Source organism: Spea bombifrons, chromosome 9 (assembly GCF_027358695.1).
Source record: "Spea bombifrons isolate aSpeBom1 chromosome 9, aSpeBom1.2.pri, whole genome shotgun sequence".
In the NCBI taxonomy this organism is placed as follows: domain Eukaryota; kingdom Metazoa; phylum Chordata; class Amphibia; order Anura; family Pelobatidae; genus Spea; species Spea bombifrons.
In genome coordinates this window covers 30,856,008-30,878,655 of record NC_071095.1, presented here as the reverse complement: position 1 = coordinate 30,878,655, position 22,648 = coordinate 30,856,008, and the positions used below count along the sequence as shown (strand labels likewise).

Sequence of the window (22,648 nt, the reverse complement as noted above, 5' to 3'; positions counted from 1 at the left end):
TCCATGGTGTAAATTGGGTGGTTGGGGAGATCAGATTCTTTTGTGAAGGGGTTCCCAGGCTACGGTTACAAACAATATATGTGATGTGGTTACTGGAATCCTAGGGCTTTGTGGTCAGTCGTGACAAGTTGGCGTTGACGCCCGCCCGTGTGGTTCAATTTTTGAGGTTCAAGATTGACTCCTCTCTATGTACTCCCCGCCTACCACAGGTGAAGATCACAACAATTCGGAGGGAACTGGTTTGGAAACTGCACCGGCATCAGATTCCCCTTCGGCAACTCGCTGTCAGGTGGAAGTGCTATCGTCAAGCATTCTTTCCAGGCCCACTCCATTATCGGCCATGCAATGGTTGAAGGCCTTCTTTCTCAGGCAGCGACCTTCCTACGACCTTCCAGCTGGTCCCTCTTACTGAGGAGGTGAGGATGGAACTGCATTGGTGGATCCGGCATATGGAGGCATGGAATGGCACAGCTATTTTTTGGTCCGGTGCCAGATTCTGTTGTGAAATCGGACGCCAGCCTTTGGGGGCTGGGGCGCGCCTTGCACAGGTTCAGCCACCGGGCGCCCATGGTCAGCGGCGGAGGAAGGAATACACATCAGTTGGCTGGAGTTAATAGCAGGATCCTTCGACATACAGAGCCTGGTGAGAGGCATGTCAAATTCCTGTATCTTGCTGCGCATGGACAATGTGTCAGCGGTGCAGTACATAAATCGTTCTGTCTAAAGTTACCAAAGACATCTTTCAGTTTTTGTTTTCGTCACAAGACTTATCTTCCAGGAGAGACCACCCTCACGGCAGAATGGTTTTCATGTCATTTGAGGGATGCCAATGATTGGACTTGGACGAGTCTGTCTTCTTCAAATAGAATTACTGGAGTGGCTGGTGTGTGGAACGGGATCTCGAACCGTTTCAGGCTCCTGTATCCGCCATAGTGATTTTTGTTTTTTAGTAGGTAAGTCATTCCGCTATTTCGGGGGCCCATGTTTCTTTTCAGGGTGCTCCAGTTGGGCAGCACCCTTTAGTGTGTAGGCTTTTGAGGGGCATTAAATTGGTGAGGCTGCCAACCCCCAAATATACTCATCTTTGGAACGTCGATGAGGTGCTTCTTTTTATTAGGAACTGGCTGAATAATTATGTCTTTTTGCCTAGGTTGACCTTGCTATTGTATTTGGTGTTGTTTAGGAGAGTGTCTGATTTCAGAGCTTTGATGTTGATGGTTTTTCCTTTTACTCCCAATGGTGTTACCTCTTCCATCTCGTTTTCTCGTTATTGTGCGATTTTACGTCCATCTTTTATACCTTTTTCCAGGAGTCCGCTAAGCTCTGGGTGGCTACCACTTTACATAGGTCTTTTAAGATTTTCCAGACCCGGACAGTTGTTGGTATCCTGTGTCAAGCCTTACAAGCCAGTGACTACAACAACTCTGGCCAGATGGGTTCGATGGATCTTGTCTCTGGCCGGGGTGGAGGAATACATTCAGTGCTCATTTGGTAAGAGGCGATGCTGCCTCTCAGGCCTTTTTAGCCGGTGCGTCTTTATCTGACATGGGGCCAATGCGTCTTTTGCTTTAATTTATGAGTGTTAAAACAGTAAAATATGAAGCCTCCTGTCATGTGATAAAATGGAAGATTATGCTAGCTTTAGTGTACTCATAATCTTAATTTTAGTAATGACAGGAGGCAAATATTTTCCCTCTCTTCCCTTATCCCTGGGTTCTTTGGGTGAATGTACATTTGCTGTATGATTATTTATGCATTATTTTTTTCTTGTTGTGGTTGTTGTATATTTTATTGTACTGTTTTCTGATTCTGTACTGTTTGTCTCAGTTTGGTTGTTGGCTAATGAGAATTGATTTAAGTACTATATTTAGTGTTTATTGCGTACGCGCATTATTTTTCCTTAGGTGCTTTTCACAGTTTGTTCTTGTTTTTCAGCATAATCAATTATGGTTGGAGAATTCGTGCTCAGGGTGTCCAACCGTTCTACGTTCTTGGAAGGATGGGATCAAGTGTACAATTCAGATGTTTGGATTGCAGTTCCGTTGTTTGATCTTCTTCATGATTGGACTATTGTTTTTGACATTTGTTCCTGTCCCTGTTAACTTTCTCTATCACTATGGTGATAAACCTACATTAAAAATGTTACACTAGAACTGCTCATTGTAGATAACCCTTATGGAATTTGTATGGAGGGAAGAAACCAAATGCAAAGCGGGTACCTTTCTGTATAAACTTAAGTATCTGAACAAAACTGGCAACTTTTACTAATTTAAGGAGCAATCCATGTGAGCTAAGAAATCAGTTTGGGGAGAGGCTAACAGGAAGCGATGGTAGAAATTGTGGTTGACTGCCCTGTTCCTGTTTATGCGTTGTTTCTTAACCACGCTGTAATATTTCCAAATTGAAAAGAAAACCTACCAGCAAAGTAGGCCAACTACTGATCAAATATTTAGACCATTTTATAAGAGAATACATCTAATGGTGAATTAGGTACACCCTACCTTTACATCATATAGACCTCTTCATCGGTGATAGCATCATGCTGTGTGAAGTGACATCCCTAGGGATCCCTTATGTGCACAAAACGCTATTCAAAAGTGATATCCAAAGTGATATGCTTATTATCAGGTCTGTTATATCACGGTTCTTCAAACTTGGACCCCAATACTGGGTTGTTACATACAACGTATGACCAAAAGTAATTCTTAAGTTTAAGTGTTTCAGCTACACTCATTGCTAACAGGTGAAAAAAAACAAGCACATAGGCCGCCTTTTCCATAAACAAACATTGGTAGTAGAATGGGTCCTATTGAAGAGCTCAGTGCCTTTAAACATGACACTGTCATAAGATGCCACCAGTGCGTTGGGAGCTTCATGAAATGGGTTTCCATGTTTAAGCAGCTGCACACAAGCTGAAGATCACAATGCCAACTGTCAGCCGGGGTGGAGTAAAGCACACCCCCACTAGACTCTGGAGCAGTGAAAACATGTTCTCTGGAGTGATTAATCATACTTCACTATCTGGTTTGGGGAAGGTCCTTTCCAGTTTCAGCACGACTATGCCCTGTGCACAAAGCAAGGTCCATAAAGACATGATTTGACAAGCTTGTTGTGAATTATCTCGAGTGGCCGCACAGAGCCCTGAATACAAATTCTCTGATTGATTATTTCTTCAAATGTATTTTAAATACCGATTTAATGGGATCGAATTGTCACAGGGAACCCCTTTGTTTTCACTGATGACATTCCAAGTAGGCTTTTCGTGTACATTGTGTAATCAGTCAGCGAGGTAGAATATTGGCTGGATACCTGACCAGGGTCTCTACAGGCTCCACAAGTCTGTCTCATGGACGGCACCCTTCCTGTTGCCTTCCATTGAGGCATTTTAATCCCTCTTTGAATGTACCAGCGTTCAGAGCGCCGCTACATTTACTTTGACAGATCTGGAACACAAATGTTGTCTCCAGGTGTCAGTGGGGAGACCAAGCTGTCTCTTGTACACCCTCAGGGATATAGCCCTGTCTGTGTAAAAAAGGGGGCATGTCAGAACAGAGGAACACTGGACTGGGCTGGTAACAGCAGACGGGGCAGGAAGGGGCTGCTGGAAAGGGACAACAGGGACACGTCATCGTGGGTATTGAAATGCTGGGTGTGACAGTGACCTTTGAAGGACCTTACGTTAAGCCATGTCCAGCATGATCGACAATTCCCACGGTTACAAAGCTATTATATACTGTATATATTATGTGGCAATATTACAATGAAGAAAAGTAACGGTAAATATTAAAATGAACAAATAACATGAACCCACATGCAATTTACTTTGTTTGGCAGGCTTGTGTCCTGGCATTTATGGCACCCAGCAGAGTTTAATCTCAAACCTTTCTGCTTAGAGATAAAACACTTGGGGCGGGGGGGGAGGAGATGCTCTTGGGACCCAAAGGGTTCAGAGGATGGACCTATCCTGCCTGTATTCAGGCTGCTTAGCATTATGGGGGGGATTTAGTGTTACTATGAAATTAATTTTTTTTAGATGCTTATTTTGTTTTTTTGTTTAAGGAAGTAAGGTTGGATGCTATTGACTTTATTGCGAAAACAAAAGTGGGGTTTTTTCTTGGCCTTTCGTGGTTTCTTACCTTGCTCTGAAATGTCCAGTACGCATAATAGCCTTTGGGATCCAGTCGCAGGATTACAGGAGAAGCTACACCAGTTTCCTGGATACAAATTAAAATGGAATCAAAATGAGTAATGAGAAATGCTTAAACCTATTATATGTCTTTGTAGGGCGCATGCACAGTACATTATTTTTTAAAGAGCTGTTGTGGTTTACCAACTTTAACTTTAGAAGTGTTCAAAAAAATTAGAGTAGATTAATATTATTATTATGTAGATAAGGATTTACAGGGCTTTTAGATTTCTGGACCTTAGAGGTTTCATCAACAGATGGAAACAACAGGGCAAATATTACAAGCACCAGGTCTATATAGTTTTGAAAAGTAGGCAAACTAGGGTCATTCACTAGACTTTTACACAGCCGTTTCAATCCCAAATTTCCTTTTAGAGATTGGTTTACATGTCCCAATTGGGGTAGTTTAAAAATGTTGTATATTTATCACACTAATCAAACTCATTTTAATATTATACAAAAGATAACTAGACTAAACATAAAATACAGTTTTTAAATTATGACTTTATAGAATGAAAAAACCCTTCCAGGTTCTATGTGAAAATGTAATTGCCCCCTTAGTTACTAAATATAATTCATAATTGGGTTCAATTTCACTGCACATGCCGGGGCATGATTAAGGTAAGCCCTGTTGAATCCAAACATCAATTGAATAGAACCTGCTTTGCAAAGTGAAGTAGACTAAAATGTATCAAAAAATCAGCAAAAAATGGCATCCATGAGAGCGTTTCAAGGTGAAAACCACTTCTGACCAAATAGAACACAAAGGTGGGTCTCACACTTGCGGAAAAAACTTCTTGATGACCCCCTAAGACTTTTGAGATAATATTCTGTAGACTGATGCGTCAAAGGTGGACATGAGTCCTCTAACATCTGGCGTGAAAACTAATACAGCCAGCAGTCCACAATAAGAACATCATACCAGTCAAAAACAGTGGTGGTAGTGTGATGTTCTGGGGCTGCTTTGGTCTAATTCCTAAGTATGAGGAAAGTTTCTCATTGTAAATCTGAGCGGTCATGGACCTGCTGTAGACATAGAAGACTCAAACCTTTATTAGTCAATGGTCTTTTATTCAGGGTAGTCATATGCTTATTCCACGTATTTTCAAAAGCCTCTTCAGCACTATATATTTATTTAGACCTTTTTTTTTATCTTTTATCCTTAGCTAATATAAAGCCTTGCAAGCTACCCTTAATTCCACCCAGTATACAGGTATGCATGCACTAAGCCTACTACCAACCAATTCATAATAAAACTAAAGCAACATTAAAGTATTGTTTATGTGTATTATATATATATATATATATATATATATATATATATATACACATATACAGGATCAGGTGATCAAAGGGTGCAGTATGAAAAGAACACTTTCTTAATTTATTGAACTGGCAGAACACACCAGAATTCTCAAAACAATATATTACTAATGATCTGTCAGTCCCTGCATTGTGATAAGTGTGCTGCAGGGAAAGCGCCAGGTTTATCATGCACACCACAATGCCGCAATTAAAGACGCTATTTTATGTTGATAAAACATTAATCTTGCTCTCTACCATGTTAGAGCAGAATTGCTCTGGAATAGATTTTCAATGTATTTGTCAGTAGACACAAACTATGATATGTATTCCCCTGCAACCCCATAAACCTTAAAACCTATTTTTTCTTTCCTTCATTGCCTAAAGGGTCATTCTAGGGATATTAGGTTAAACGTAAACTTTAGTTTTTAAAATTCACTCTCATGATAACCCTTTAATGACAAAGCCCGTACATGTACGGGCTCAAAATGCATTGTTTTCAATGGGTTTAGGGACCGCCCATTGTCCTTACGGGGTTAATAGGCAACCGGCTCTGTTTGGCATATTGTTCCTCTTATAATGACATCGCATCCTGTTTAAGCCACAGTTTTCCTTCTTCATTTAAGTTGCACACATGTATATTTTGTACAGTAATGTGCAGACTATGTTAATTTTGATCATTAAAATATTTTCATCATCACATTAAAAATATTTTTGAAAAACATTGAAAACAAGTACAGCTTAAAGAAATAAATACAAAAAAGCGCTAGATTGTTTGCATAATGTTTTTAGAAAGCTGCGTAGTTGTCATTTTGCATTTGTTCTACCTCTGGGTCAGCCCTAGGGCAGCTCTTAAGATAAATACATCATTGCACACGCACACAAACAATGTCTCGTGCGTAAACACCTGTAGGTCCGCTGTCCGTCATGGAGTGCAATGTGCGTTATGTCACCCGGTGGTAGTAGGGCAGCAGCATGGCAGCTCGAATGTAGATTGCGAAATGTGCCGGGCAAAGTCAGAGGGAGAAACAAATGCATAAACTGCATGGATAATAAGGGAAGGAGGGAGATCCAGATTTTTTTCTATCCACCACTACATAATCTTAATTTTGTTTAGATTTTTGTAACATCAGAAACCATACGGTTGTGTGTATGCTAGTGCATGGTGTCAACATCTCAATCGTCATTGTCACGCCAGCAACCTTGTTACTAATAGATTCTATGTCATTAAAACTGTAACTGTTATTGTTACACCGGCAAACTTCAGTCCTGTTCCACCCTATAACCCTATAACCACCCTATTGTCCAATGAGTTATTCAGCAAGTTAAGCCCACATGCAGATCTTGAATGAGAAATGTAAGGTTAGTCAACAATATTACGGTAATCAAATTGATATGCTCCTGTTCGAGTGAATAATCCCACTGTATTGTACTTTGTACATTGTATTCAAGTACAAATAATTAGTTAATTAGTGATTAGTAATCGTATTCCTAATTACATGCATTCATTTTTCAAACAATTTATGAATATATATTAATTGGTTAGTTAGATAAACAAAAATGATCTTGTATTGTTTACCATGTACTTAGTCCTCCTTACAGGAGAAACTCAGTATAATCAGCCCTTCATAAATTGATAATTGAGTATAAAAACTGTATCTCAATACCAGTTCTCATTTGGTCCTACCCTCTATATTGTTGAGCTACCTATTCTGTTTACATAAATTGATAATTCATATGTTGAGATTACATTTTTTTTCCTCTTACAATAATTTAGTTATGATTGAGTTTATAGTATTAATACCACTTTGTTACTGAGCAAATTAGCTTATTAAGAAAACAAACTACAAATAGTCAATAAACAAGTTGGAGTAATTTAATTTTCATGCAATGTAACAACGCAAGTTTATGAATATTTCATTGTGACAGAGTATTCTGCATATGAAGAGATGATCAGGGCCAGAGTTACTTTACATAGGCAGATGTAGATGGGTTAGCTGTGTATATGTGGGAGCAGATAGAGAAACCATTGACATCACACAACTCCCATGAAAAATACAGCATATGGATTTATGCAGTGACGTATCGTGGCCTAAGCCAAGTAGGCCCAGGCCTAGGGCAAAGCAGTCCCCAGCTGCGGATCAGGCCCCTGGTGTCAAACTGCTCAATAGGCCGGTTGCAGGGCCATTTACACCATGGAGGGTGTACCGACTCCACAGACTGCAAAAGTGCTGCGCGCCTTTAAGACACAGAGCATCGAGATATATGGCCATACCTGAGAACTCTCCGGGTTTGACCTGGAGAACTCCGGGAGAAGCGCTGGTTCTCTGGGTCAACACCTGAATCCTCCGGGGATTGGGGTCTTGACTCGCCCCACTACCTGGCCATTTTGCCTGTAAACCTGGAGCCTACCCATGCGGGACACAATATGGACATGTGTCCTGCAAGGGTAGGCTCTGGGTAGCCAGAGCCCACAAGTTCCCAGGTAAAGATATGATGTCACATCCTGGCACTCCGTGTCTAAATCGAGCCTAGGGCACCATGGAAGGTAAATATATGGCATATACCCAGGCATGTATCTTATAGCTCAACCCTTGGCAGAATTTTTAATTAATAATGTAACATTACACCAGAGCATTTTTGAACATCTCTATGTCAGATGCAGCACTCAAAAACGAGCTTGCCACTTAAAATGTATCTTGTTTTGATTCCGAATTGTTTCATAAACAGGATTACTACCATTTTTTTCTATCATCCATGAGGGGGATTGCTTGTGACTGTCAACCTAGCCACTTAGAATAGTAATACGATGTATTACATCTGTGAACCCAACCATGACGTCATAGATGCATATGCTGTGTAAATTCACTGTAATGTGTTAAGGTTTCCTAAACAAGCTTCCTTTTGAAGCCACTATTACTTGTTAAAGCACCTAAACAAGTAGGGGATCCCCAGCCCAGTTGTATCTGCTGCCAATGATAAATACGTAATTCTTGGTGAGATGGAGGTGGATAGAAGTCTCGACTAGCAGTTCCTCATATTCTGTGCACCATGTGATGCCAGGCTCTGAGATATGATGTTGTGAAGCAGCACGCTTGGAGAGGTCTGCCTTAAAAACTGCCCTCCCATTTTATCTTCACCCTGGCGGCTGTTGAGCTAGTCCAAGGTAAGACCCATTGTGGGACCTTGCGGTAGTTCTAGGCCTGGGCAACTACCCCTGTTGCACCACCTGAACGCCAGACCTGAAGACTTGTTAAAACAACAACACAATCCTGGGAATTCAGGGACATATGACATGTTTGAATAAACAGACAAGAGCATGGGATCTTATTACTAACACATTAGCATACCAAACGATCATTCCAGAAGCATATTGTATTTTTTGTTGACCCACAAAATCTTATAATTTGTCTGTGAATTTGCATTCATTTTCATGGCAAATTGCACTCAAATACTGCTTCAACTGCTAAACAAACTGTGATCTCTACCACAGTATTATAATTCTCTTTTAGCAATAAACAACATCAAGCAGATATCTGTCAGTTGGTGCTTCCAGCTCTCCCTAGAACAGCTGAACATTTGAAAGTGTTCTCGTGGAAGTTACCTTGGTAAGCTCCCTTTTTATCTGATTCTTCAATAGTATTGAGAAGCACAAAATCAGAAACTCTTGATTTCTCCCCTCTGACATCACACTGTGATTTTTCCATATGAGCCATTAGTGCTGTGACATCACGAGCAGTCATGTGACATACACCAATGCTTGTGGCCACATACAGAACAGCTGAAAAAAAATATTATTTCCACTGGTGTTTCCCAAGGACAGAAAGTGCGGCTTTCTGCCCGCCAGTAGCCTTCATGCAGTGAGAAGTACTAGCACTAGCATCATTACACCTTGCAATTTCTACCATTAATTACACACAACATGATAGTATGTCTTGCAGTTAAATGCCCCAGTACCACGCTTCCCATAGTAATCACAGATGATCGGCTGACGCTGGCTGTCTGGATTTCAGACAAACCAGCTTCTGCCCATCCAGGATCCCACATGCACGGAAACCTTCAATAGACAAAAGTAAAATTTTTTTAACTTTGTGTTCTCTGCCCTCCCTAATCGTGAGCTGAGGAAGACTGGAGAAGATTATAGTAACAAAAAGCCATTTTAATTAAAGGGTTTTTTACACTGTGAAATCATACTTTTTTTTTTTACCCTTAAGTGTTATGTTTGAATTTTTTTTTATTGTATTATATTATTTTATTAATTTTATATACTCAGATTGATTGGAAGTTAATGGGTCTATTAGTCTATTATTACATTGCTTGGTAAATTGGGGTTAGGGTGAGGGTTACTTAGCAGGGAGTTTTAGGGTTAGGACTACTTAGTGGGGAATTTTAGGGTTAGGTTTACTTTAGATCAGAGGTAAATTTGCGTAGGTAAATTAGGAGGGATTAAGGTTAAATTTAGCAAGTGGGGAATTTTAATGTTAATTAATTTAAAGTTTCATTGTGTATTTTAATTTAACAGGATTGTTTGGCGGATAAGTAAGTAAATTTGGAATTATATTAAATTCTTGTGCTATTTTGTCCAAGGGTAAAACAAAAGTATGTGTAGTTGAAAAGTATTTAGTTTAGTTTTAAGTTCATTTCTGTGGGGCTTTTAGAGAAGTTGGTGGTGCCTGGATGAGTCTCTGATGAAAATTCCAAGCTTGAAAACCAGGGTAGGCACTACCTACAGGCAAGGTAGGCGCTGGCCTAGAGTGCACTCAACCTGGAGGGCGCCTCCTCCGCGGCGGGCTAGCCTGCCTGCTGCAGGAGGAACAGAGCCGGTTGGGGAGATCATCAATCTCCCTCTAATCAGCCGCGCTCCAGAAGCAGGGCCAGCCCTTACGTGAGTCCCGGTAAATCCATAGGACCCAGGTGGAATTTGCTGCCCCAAAGTCATTGGCTGATCCGGTAGAGATAAAGAAGTAACACGCTTATCGCTTTAATTTTCTGGAGGAAGCAGGGTCAAGTAGGGTCATACAGCGTCATTGCATGTCTGAGTGGGTATGCTAGCATCTGAGTGGGTATGTTAATGTCTGGGTATGTTAGTGTGTCTGTCTGTCTGTGTGTGCTTGGGTGTATTAGTATTTGTGTGGGTATTATTATGGTTATGTCAGTGTGTGTCTTTGAGTATGTTACTGTATTTGTCCGGGTATGTTAGTGCGTAAACATGTGTCTTTGTGTGGGTAAGTGCCTGGGTATGTTAGTGTGTGTCTGGGTATTTCAGTGTGTGAACATGCCTTTGGGTACGCTAGAGTGTGCATCTGGGTATGTCAGTATGTGTTTGTATGTCTGGGTATGTATGTGAGTGTATGAGGAGGAAGGAAGAAGACAGGAGAAAGAAGACAGAAGAACAAGAAGAGGCAAGATAAGAAGCTGTGAGAATGAAGACAGGGACACTGAAGCAGTCAGCAGGAAGGACGGTGTTAATGTCATGGGCTGGCCCTGTCTAGCAGTTACTGCTGAGCACCACCCGACACTTAGCATTACAAACGGTCACACACACAAGCGGGCAATGGAATGGGAGGCCTGGCTATGAGTAAACTGTATATCTGTGTGAGCATGGATGCCTATGTGTACATGTGTGTTAGCGTGTGCATGTATGTTGGCGTGAGTGTGTGAGTCTGTGCAAATGTGAGTGTGTGTATGAAAACATGTGCCAGCGTGTGTCTTCCTGGGGAGAGGTCAAATATAATAATGAGTGAGAGGAGGGCTATGGAGAAAGGAGAGACATGGGCAGAAAATAGATAATGGAAAAATTATCCTGGACACGTATAATTTTTTTATATTGATAACCAGCATAGGTAAAGTGTTGCCCTGCTGTGCTGGTCAGCAATATGAAAACATTATGTGTGTACTGGAAAACATGGCTGATGTGGTCACCCTACAGACAGGGTTTCTATACATTATTTATTTGATCTATTCTTTAAGTGCTGAGTTTGCTTGATTTTTCAGTTGATCTATACCTGCAATGGTGTGAGTCCATGTGGTGTTTCTTTAATCTATACCTGAACTACATGTAGGGGAAAGAGAGGTCTAACACAGTGAAAAAAGGGACAAAGGGCACTGTCTACACTGGGGGGGGCAAGTTTTGAATATAATGTGCTCAGGTGACTCTGTCCCCATGGGCAGGGTGCAAAGGGGTGGGGCAAAGGGGGCAGCAAAACAGGGATTTGCCTAGAGTGGCAAAATCCTTGCACGGGCCCTGTTGAAAACGGAAACGTGCATGTTGGTTGAAATTGCAAAATTTAAAATTTGCATATTTTTTCACCACCAAATTTGTGAGACGTTGGCGTGGAAACAGCTGCATTAAACATGCCAATATGCCCATAGGTAAATAACCTGTGTGGTCTAGTTTTTAACAGGTAAATAACCTGTGTGGTCTAGTTTTTAACAGGTAAATAACCTGTGTGGTCAAACTTTTTGGTTTTCAAATGAGAGATGGGCCAATAAATTGATTAAACTCTCATGTTTAAAAACTAAAGTCGCACCACTAAGCCTAGGCTTACCCCTGACACTCTACCACTATACACTGACATACACAAACTCACTCTAACACTAAACACTAACACCCACATACATGCTAAAATCTAATAAGAAACATGCACTCACGCTAACACCATACAATAAAACTCACACATGCATACTAACATCAAATACTAACACAGACATGCTAACACCATACACTTACATATACATACACTCTAGCACTATATGCTGACAAGAACATAGACACCATACATATGCTAACCCTTAGCTGAAAGAGCATTATGGGAGATGTAGTCCTGCAGCAGCTGGAGGGCCGCACGTTGGACGCCCCTGCTCTATACTGTCACACCATATACTCACACACGCTAACACCATACACTTACGCACACAGTCTCTCAGATAATCACTGCATCTATCACAGCATCCTCTCTCGCCTCCTCTTACCTCTCTCTGAGCTCTGTCTTCACTGCAGCTCGTATGCAAGCCGCTTCCGCCTTACAACCACAAGTGATGTGACCCCACTGGGTGCCTCGGTTACTAAGCACCTACCTTAGCTCACCCCTGTCCTTAACATCCCAGAAACATGGCATGTCGGACACGGCTGTATCCATGGAATGTTGCTGAATACAAACATGAATTCATATTTGATCTGTAATTACTAAAATTCATTTGCACTGTGAACAATGCATTTCTTTTCAGTTTTGTCTAATTTCTGGGGGATTTTTTCAAATAGCAAAGTTGCTGAAACTCCTTGCATCAAAATTATGTCATGGTGCTTTTAATGCAATTATATCTAAACAATAATACAATCAATAATAATGTTATTAATAATAATAATAATAACAACTCAACTGTAAACATATACTCCCCAAAACAAATAAAAAGGGCTATAACAATAAACCCACAATAATTATATGAATATAGCCAGTAGAGCAACTGAGCTTATGGGGGCAATTTCATGAGATTCCTTCCAGTGTTAACAAGCAGTAGTGAGGGGGGGGGGCATAGCTCACATAGCGGGCCAGTAAAACCTAGTAATTCCAAATCTTCATTTAAAATAAGATAAGCTAAGGTTTCTGAATCTGTCAGGTTACCACACTCAGCAGAATATAAAGTTGTATCATTATTAATCATAAATAATGCCTTTAAATGTTAAGATACTTTAGTAAAAGTATACGCAATCCTCAGACCATTTTTAAAATACAAGTATCAAAAAAAAAAAAAGACTTTGCTCTTTGGTGGTAGCACCAAAGGATCAGTAATCCAACTGGCTGATCTTTAGTATCAACATACGCGATGATCATAGAGCAGAGTAAGCTGTTTCCATGTGGTATCAATTAATACTTTACGAATACTTTTAGGCTTGCTAATGCAGGTTTTGATGTCTGATATCCAGTGTTAAATTAATATATTTGTTTTGCCGCTAAGAGTATGTATGAAAAAGAATAATAATTACATTTCCATGTAAAATATAGGGATGGAAGTGAAAACACTGGTGGTACATAGTAGCTTGTCTCTTTATACCACAGCCCATGTGTAGGCATTGAAGATGTTAAATTGTCAACGGTGTGCTTTCTATTATCTGTCTGCACATGTGCGGGTGTTTCTTTCGGTTTCTTAATAGCGCATTGAATTTATTTCGAAGTGTCTTGAAGATTCTGGAAAAAGATTTTTTTGTGGTCTGAAATGTACATGTAAGGTAGACCACATGTATACTGCGCCCCTAAATGACATATATATATATATATATATATATATATATATATATAGCATTCTGCAAAAGATAATATAGTCGTATTAGGGACTTGATGGATCTTGTCTAATAAATGGTCCTCTACCATGTAATGTACAATTGCGTGTGGCCTTTTAATATACACTTTCTATAAATAATGCACTTAAATGGGAATTGAGATGCCAGTACCATTTGGGTTTCTTTTAGACTGTCTGTACCAATATATAGAATGATTGGCACACGAAAAAAGTGCGACACACTTCTATTGTACCCTAAATCTGTAATGTAGACAAACATGCCATCTAGGTATACAGGTAAAAGATGATTTTAGAAATAACCCCTACAGAACACTCCTGGTTTTCTTTCCAGGAGTGTTCAGCCGAAAGAAATAAATGATAATATATAAAATAAAAATATATGATTCATTCGGTGGTTTATTACACTGTAAAAAAAAAAAACAGCCTTAGAAATGTAGAAATAAAATATTCTTATTTAATCTACTTTACTAGCCCCATTACTACTGATAAATCACAATACTCACATCATCCCATTTGATAAAACGTTCACCCTTGGTCAGGTAAGGTTTGATCTCCACAGGACTCAAAATAGGAGTTAGGGTGGACATGGTGCTGTCTGCTGCTGGTACTCTTTCAACTCTTTTTTTCTAGCCTCTATGGGTCACATAATTTCCTTTCCAGTATGCTGATCTCCAGCCATACCTCCCAAAACGCTGATTTTATAACCAATAAGGTACTTTAAACAAATCACCTAGGATTCTCCAATCTGCATTGTAAATGAGCTGGCGGTGTAGAGAAACATCCAGTTCCTACAGTACACAATGAGTAGATCTTTCACAAATTCGAATACACTGCTAACAAAGTCTGCAGCAGACTATGGCTGAGGACTTCCTCTTTTTAAGTTAATGCTTCTGGAGAACTGTCTACTTATCTCATCAAAGTTTCATCACATTGCTTATACTTGTGAAACTAAAGGCTTTTATTTGGCAATGTGGACAGTTTAGAAGAACACACACTCCTCCTATGTGAAAGTACATTGCAAGCACTTTCAGAAATCACTTTTTGATCTAAAGGATCTACCCACGTAGATCCACGTATGTACTGTATTATATATAACACATTTCTATGAGTGATTTCATTGTATGTAACTTACCCCTTAAGACAGAGAAGACGTTTCACTGCAGATAATAATGTATTTTCTAAGTTTAAGAATAACAAGCAGTTTGAGAAGTTACAATAATGAAGAACAGCAGAAATTGCGTAGAAGGATGGGCACAAGAATCAGGTATATAAAAAAAGGAGCAAAAATGTAGAGGCGTAACTAGAAACCACAGGGCCCCGGTACAAAAATTTTCCCAGGGCCCCCAACTTCTCCAAACAACATGTCCCACAGTGCGACCTATGCCCCAAGCTTGTGAGTATCTCCTTTGCCTACACACAACCTATGAGTCCCAAGCAGCTTTTCAGTGCCCCCAAACAGCCTGTCTGTGCCATATTTGCTCCAGCTTGTCAGTGCCCCCAAACAGCTTATCTGTGCCATCTTTGCCCCACACAGCTGGTCTATGCCATCATTCCCCTTCCCAACATACGCTCTGGCCCACATTTGTACACAAATGTATACATGCTAACACACAAACTTACTCATACTCACTAACAAACACGTACACACTCATTCTAACATGCACTCCATCTAACACCACTCATGCTAACACACACTCATCACACACCACTCATACATACATGTTCACACACACATACACATCTATGCTCACACAGACTTACACACAGACTTACAGATGCATGCTCACACACACATAGACATCCATGCTCACATAGACATTCATGCTCACTTACACTTAGACATTCAGGCTCGCATGCACTTATATATAGACTTCTATGTTCACATTCAATTATACATAGACATCCATGCACATTCAGTAAAGTAATATTTCCTGATATTACTTTTAAACCATTGCCTCTCTAGCATAAGACTGTGCCCTCTTGTTGTCCTTTATCATGTTGACCCCCTTTAATCATTTAAATGTTTCTATCATATCCCATCAGTCTTTCTTCCAGGCTACATATGTTAAGATCCTTACATTTTCTACCTATCAATCCAGGTAAGTATTCAATATAAATGGGATCCTCTCTAGGCCCCACCATTCCCCCCCACACACACACACACACCCTTTCCGTGTCTCCATCCATCCTGCAGCAACCTGGATGAAGAAAAACAATAGCCAACTTTACAATTTAAAGAAACGCTATGTGGTTAGTAAGAGGCCCAAGAACCTGCCACTCTGGGTCTCTGAAGTAAGACTGGGCACTGGACAATTATTCTTGTTTGCCTTGCATTGGAGATGGTACTACATCATGCTTTACTGAATCTTCAATAAAGATGCTTTTCATCATTCATGTTCTCGCAAAAACCATGACATTTTGTTACAGTGCAGGTGTTATATGCATACGAAGACATTGCTAAATTCAACACAAATCTGCCATGATTCCTAATATTTGCATGGTTCTCATAAATGTATTACCACCAGGTGTAACGAGATCCTGCTGCATTAACATCATGTTTACTAGGCGTGAGTCAGCAGGTGCAAGCAGAGGAAGATGACCAGTAAGTTAATCTATTACATGGAACCGATTTGCATGAGATATATATCTATATAGATATATAATATACTGTATAAGCACACTGATCAAAAGCAGGGCCATCTAATGGGTCCTGGGCAAACCTCTGTTTTTGGGAATCATTCATATATACCGTATTGGCTCGGATATAGGCCGCCCCCGTATATAGGCCGCACCCTAAAAGTTTGGTGCTTTTTTAAAGAAAAAGTTTTTTTCTTTAAAAAAGCACCAAAAAAACATGCTGCCACTCTGCCCCTCCCCGAGATATGCTGCCACTGTCCTCCCTCCCCGAGATATGCTACCACTGTCCTCCCTCCCCGAGATATGCTGCCACTGTCCTCCCTCCCCGAGATCCGCTGCCACTGTCCTCCCTCCCCGAGATCCGCTGCCACTGTCCTCCCTCCCCGAGATCCGCTGCCACTGTCCTCCCTCCCCGAGATCCGCTGCCACTGTCCTCCCTCCCCGAGATCCGCTGCCACTGCCCTCCCTCCCCGAGATCCGCTGCCACTGCCCCCCCTCCCCAACTTACCGGAGCAGACTCCCGGGTGTCTTGCGGGGTCGGCGGGGGACATCTACGCAATACAACTTCCGGTGTCGGCACCGGAAGTTGTATTGCGTAGATGTCCCCCGCCGACCCCGCAAGACACCCGGGAGTCTGCTCCGGTAAGTCCGGGGGGGTGCAGAGGTAAAACGCATCTGCACGATGCGCTTAGACAAGCTCCCGTGCCGGCACCCCCCCCGTGGGAAGTGCTGGCAGAGGAGGCTGTCTGAGCGTATCAGACAGTAGGATACAGGTCCCCTGCACCGCTGCGGGGGATCTGTATCCTAACCCCGCTGCCTGCCCGGCGCCCGGGACTGCATGTCCCGGGCGTCGGGCGCTAGACCCCGAATATAGGCCGCACCCCCACTTTAAAGACTTAAAGTGGGGGAAAAAAGTGCGGCCTATATTCGAGCCAATACGGTATATATAATGTTTTGGCACACAATCAGCAGCGTATTCTGGCATAGGCCAACTAATGGCTAGTTGAATGATCTAATCCAGTCCTCCCAATGACCTAGGGCTTGGTTGTATGACCATCAATTACAAAGCCTGTTGCAATTTCTGATTTTATTGTGCAGTTGTGTTGTTTTGTAGCACACAAACTCCAGTACTGCCATGAACATTTACAAAACTATGTCAAATAAGGATGTCAAGTATTGGCTCTATTAGATACTCAAATGGGATAGGTAGTTTTTTTTCTGTATAATAATTTTCAATTTGTATATAAATTCGTTAGTTTTAATTTATATATTTTCTTTACATATAAGATTCTAGTCAATGCAAGTTGGAGAAAGAAGAGGAAGGGCTCTTCCCTCAGTTGATTAACCTCTCACCTCCTGCACACAAAAGGGCAGAAACACCTTTATTGTTTATTTTAATGCCTTGTTACAGTTGTTTTTAGTATGTGTGGTGGGGGTTGAGAAGACATATACTTTTAAATTGTACCCAAGCTGATTTATTTGTAATTGATGTATAGTATTATGCTGCAATACAGGGCTGTAGGAAGGGTGAGGCACAGTGGCAATTGCCCCCCCTAGGTTACTCCTTACCCCCCTGTTGCCCCGAATTTGGAATCACGCAACGGACACTGTATGTCCAGATTGCCCGGGACAGTCCGGCAATGGTACTTTAAATCCCGGGCAGCCTCATTGAAAGCGCTGTCTTTTTATATATATATATATATATATATTTTTTATTATTATTATTATTATTATTTTATTTATTTATTTTTTGACGTGGAGGAGAGAATTGTCTGAATGATGGAGAGTATGAATTAATGTGTGGATAAATTGTCCTAATGAAAGTGTGAATTAGTGAGTGACTGTAAAAGGGTTTGTGTGTATCAGATGTATAATTGTGGAAAGGCAAAGATGGCACAGGCAGGGTATTTATGGGACAAAGATGGGGGCAAAGTTGACTTGTGCTGGGCTGTTTGGGGACAAAGATGGAAAATCCTGTGTGTGTTATTTGGGTACTGGTCATGTTCTATGTGGGCAGTGTGGACGCCAGGGCTGGCTTTGGGGTATGCAGCCTGTGATCTATGCCTTCATTTAGGGGTTTTTTACCTTTAATGCCGTGTTTTTATGTGAATTCCAATTCATCTATACCCGCAAAGCTGGTTTTTTGTGTTATTCTGTAGATCCATATCTGCTATGCTGTGTTTCCATACATTATTTATGTATACTTGCAAATACAGTCTGTCCTGGTGTATGTGTCTGAATGTTGGTGTGGCAGAGCCTGTCCTGGTGTGTGTGTTGGTGTGGCAGAGCCTTTCCTGGTGTGTGTGGGTGTTTGGTGTGGCTGAGACTGTCCTGGTGTTTGTTCCTGCCACTTAACAGTAGGATCTATTTCATTTTTACTTATCCAGAGATAAAACACCCCCCTGAATTTGTAGTGACTTCAGGGGACAAAAAAGTGCCTTCAGAGCCCTGAAATCATTAAGTGCAAAAGTTAAGGTATTGTGTTATTTGCTCTATAATATTTATTTTAAAGCTGACTTTTGGCAATATGTATCTATATCTATATCTATATATACATATATATATATGTGTGTGTGTGTTTTCAGTGGTATGATTTAATGGTGGTATGATTTAATGGTGGAAATTATTAATGCCCCCCCCTCCAGTTTTGACTGTGGTATCTTATGTGCCCCCCTATATATTGTTTCTAGAGTCGCCACTGGTGAGGCGAGTGAAGCACTCGCCGCAGGCGCAGCTGCGAGGGGGCACACAGCCGCCCGATCAGCAGCTGCAGTCTGCAGGACTAGTTGGGAGATCATGATCTCCCTCTGGTCTGCTCAACATTAGGGAGCACGATGTCTGTGACTTCAGACCTCGCTTTACTGCTCCCTAATCACTACGCGCTGGCAAATAGCCAGCGCATAGTGATGAGTGAGCGGTAAAGTGAGGTCTGAAGTCACAGGCCTCGCGTTCCCACCACAGGATACAGGATGGAGGAAGAGGTAAGAGATGGGGAGAAAGGGTTGTTATGGCAGTGTATATGTATGTATGTGTTTGTAAGCGTGTGTGTGTATGTACAGGTATGTGTAAGAGCAGTATAAATGTTTGTAAGCTGTGTGTGTAAGGACAATGCACGTGTATATGTGTAAAGACAGTTGTGTGTAAGGGCAGTATATGTCTATATGTGTGTATAAGGAAAGTTTATGTGTATATGTGTGTTAATGAGCATGTGTGTGTAAGGGCAGTGTACGTGTATATGTATGTTTATGGGCAGGTGTGTGTAAAGGCAGTGTGTATGCGTATATGTGTTTGTGTGAGGGCAGTGTATGTGTATATGTGTCTTTATAAGCAGGTGTGTGTAAGGGATGTGTATGTGTGTGTCGGTGTAAAGGCCGTGTATGTGTATATGTGTGTCCAAGGGCAGCATATGTGTGTAAGAGCAGGTGTGTATGAAGGCAGTGCGTATGGACAGGCGTGTGTAAGGACACTGTATGTGTATATGTGTGTGTAAGGGCAGTGAATCCAATGATACTCAGTCAGCATTATGGTGGACTCCTGGCTGGCTGGGAATCATATAGGGGAAGGGTGATCAGAGAGGCCACCTCCCCTAGGGCGGTCTTCAGGGGAGTGTAGAGGCAGCTGCACGATTGTGCTCTCCTCAACCAGCCCTGCTCATCGGGTGCCTTGTGGGCATTGCGCTGGTCTGGGTATGAGGTGTCCGATGAGCAGGGCTGGTTGGGGAGATCACAATCCTCCTCTAACCTGCCTAATCACTATGCTCCGGCAAATGATGCAGAGTGCGGCACCCCGGCAGCGTGAATGCCAGGGCTGGCTTTGGAGTGTGCAGTCTGTGGTCTATACCTGTAATTTGGGGGTTCTTTGGTCTTCTTTAACTTGTCTATTGTAATGCTGCCATCTAGTGGCCATTTCAACATACTACAGAAAATGTATTATTTCGAAAATAATGTATTACCTAATCCTGGCCATAAAAATAATCTTACTTTTAATCTCAACAATGCATCTGCCTGCATTTGTTGCAATTGCTTGGGCCTGTAGAAATAATTCCCATCATGTTCTAAAACCTACGAAGGTCCTTTTGGAGGGCACAAGTACAACCAAACAGAAGCAGGTTAATGGCTCATGCAAATGATATTACAAACATTGTTATCACATATCTTAATCCGTTTCCCTGAGTGATCATCAACAATTAACCCCATCCATGTGTAGGTGTTGTCTATGGAAGGTACTGTGTAACTATGCTAAATTGTTCAAAGAAGACAATTCTACACTTTTTAACAAGGATATTAGAAATAAATAAATTATACCCTCAAAAATCTTTTTTTTTTTCCACTCTGTAATACATTAAAGCTCCTGGCTACATGGCGATATTCAGTTCAAAGTAAGCAGGGAAAGGACAAATATTAAATATTAGGAAGTCATCATGTGTATGTTGATCCTCCAGACAATACAGAACATATTAGGAAGGAGGTGAAGAATGATCAGGGATCAGGAATGAGAAAAGTAGGGGGGTGGTTATTATCAATAGTGATAAATATAATTTTATTTTACATTTGAAGATTAAAGGGCTAATTAAACTTTTGCTACAGTTAGTACCTAGTGATACAAGTGATAGTTACTTTTTTTGTTTTAGTAATATCTGACGGTGTTCATTGGCTGGTTATTGTTAATATATTTTTACCTGTGGTTGAGCAGTAGGCAGCGATGTATTTTTGGGGGTTGTTGCCTAAGATCTGGACCGGATAACATGCGAGATCAGCCTGAAACGCTCATTTTCTCTCATTGTAATGGCAGCTTAAAAAAGTGGAGTTACACAGAGTTTGAGGCATTTAAAATACTGGCCCGTTTACAGAAAGCATTAATCATACACTTTACCATGATAAGGGAATAAAGCAGATTTTATGTTATTCTTTCATCTGAATGTTTAATCACATAAGAAGCTTTTTTAGTTTCTATAGCAACAACCTATCAGTGCCTGCTTTTATGTCTCAAGATAATGAAGTGCTCCCTGCAAAGAGTTGTGATGGAGGCAGAGCCTTACCTGATTAAAGAACTATTTCTGAAACGAATTGGGGGCATTCAGCAGTACTATGAATAATGTTTGCAAAAGTTTTAAATTCATTACAGATAATGGAAAAGAGTCATGCCAAGGGGGGGGGGGTGGTACTGGATTACAGTATTACTAGGTATTACTAAAAGCACAACACATCTGTGAATACAGTCAAAAGTGAATATCTGCAACGAGACAATTAGGAAGCCTTATGGCTGACACCACTCACCCCTTTATAATGGAGCTTGGGATCAAAAGTTGGTTACATTCAATCTGCATGAGCAAAATCCCACCACATTTAAAAGAGAAGTTAGCTGCTCTACCAAAGAAAAAGGACCCCTTGCCAATCATCTCATTCTTCTTGCTTCCTGGTTCACTCCTTCTTGGTTTTTTTTTTCTAAGGTCTAGAAAGACTCTTTGGCTCTGTTCATTGGTAAAACAAAATTGTTTTAATAGGGGGATTTTTTGTTGCATTGACATGGTTATCCCACCACATCCCACCTTTTGCCACTTCATAAAAAGCTTTAACACTATACAAATAGTTAAATTGATAGGATACAGTTCAATTGCTGGGTACCCGACTAGTTTATATGTGTTACAGATTTGTTCTTATCTGAGTCTGTCTAACATAGCTAACAAGGCTTCATCTTAGAGATCATTTTTGCTTGTATTTCATTCCTTTTTCACTCTCACTCACTCTCTCACACTTACTCATTCTCTCACTAATACACAATACTCATTTGCAGAGGCATCATAGAAAACAGAACCAGTTCAGAGGCTTTAGAACAGACTGGCTTAAGGTTTTGTGTGTTAGTATTTCATTTTGTAGAGCATTGCATCTGAATAAATGAAAACAACTCTTCAGAAACACTGAACAGCATATTTCTCAATAAACGATGCCTGTGTAATAAACAACATATATCGGACCATATTGATCATGTGCGATGTAATCCAGTGCACCGTTAACCACGTCATTGCAGTGAGCAGTGGTTCTTGGGTACAGCTGTTTTGAAGCCCTGCAGTCTCTGGATGCTCAGTGTACAGTTCCTTTCAAGGCTTGGCAAGTTGTCAGTGTTACTATAGCAACGATCTTCAACCTCCCAATCCAGGAGAAGGAGCAGGATGTGTGTTTCCCTTTTAAGAGCACTCATCGCTGCCTCTCCCCTCCCTCCGTAATC

The 22,648-nt window shown here is 41.0% G+C and overlaps 1 protein-coding gene across 1 annotated transcript in view; it reads right to left on the bottom strand.

Moving 5' to 3' along the window:
- The window catches only part of PLCB2 (phospholipase C beta 2), a 41,072-nt gene extending 26,440 nt beyond the window's left edge, over nucleotides 1-14,632 (bottom strand). The window contains exons 1-2 of the mRNA XM_053475204.1: nucleotides 14,290-14,632; nucleotides 4,137-4,214 (exon numbers count right to left, since the gene is read on the bottom strand). Of these exons, the coding sequence (XP_053331179.1) occupies nucleotides 4,137-4,214; nucleotides 14,290-14,373 (162 nt within the window). The 5' untranslated portion in view covers nucleotides 14,374-14,632. The remainder of the gene's footprint in view (nucleotides 1-4,136; nucleotides 4,215-14,289) is intronic.
- Between the last annotated feature and the right edge of the window lie 8,016 nt (nucleotides 14,633-22,648).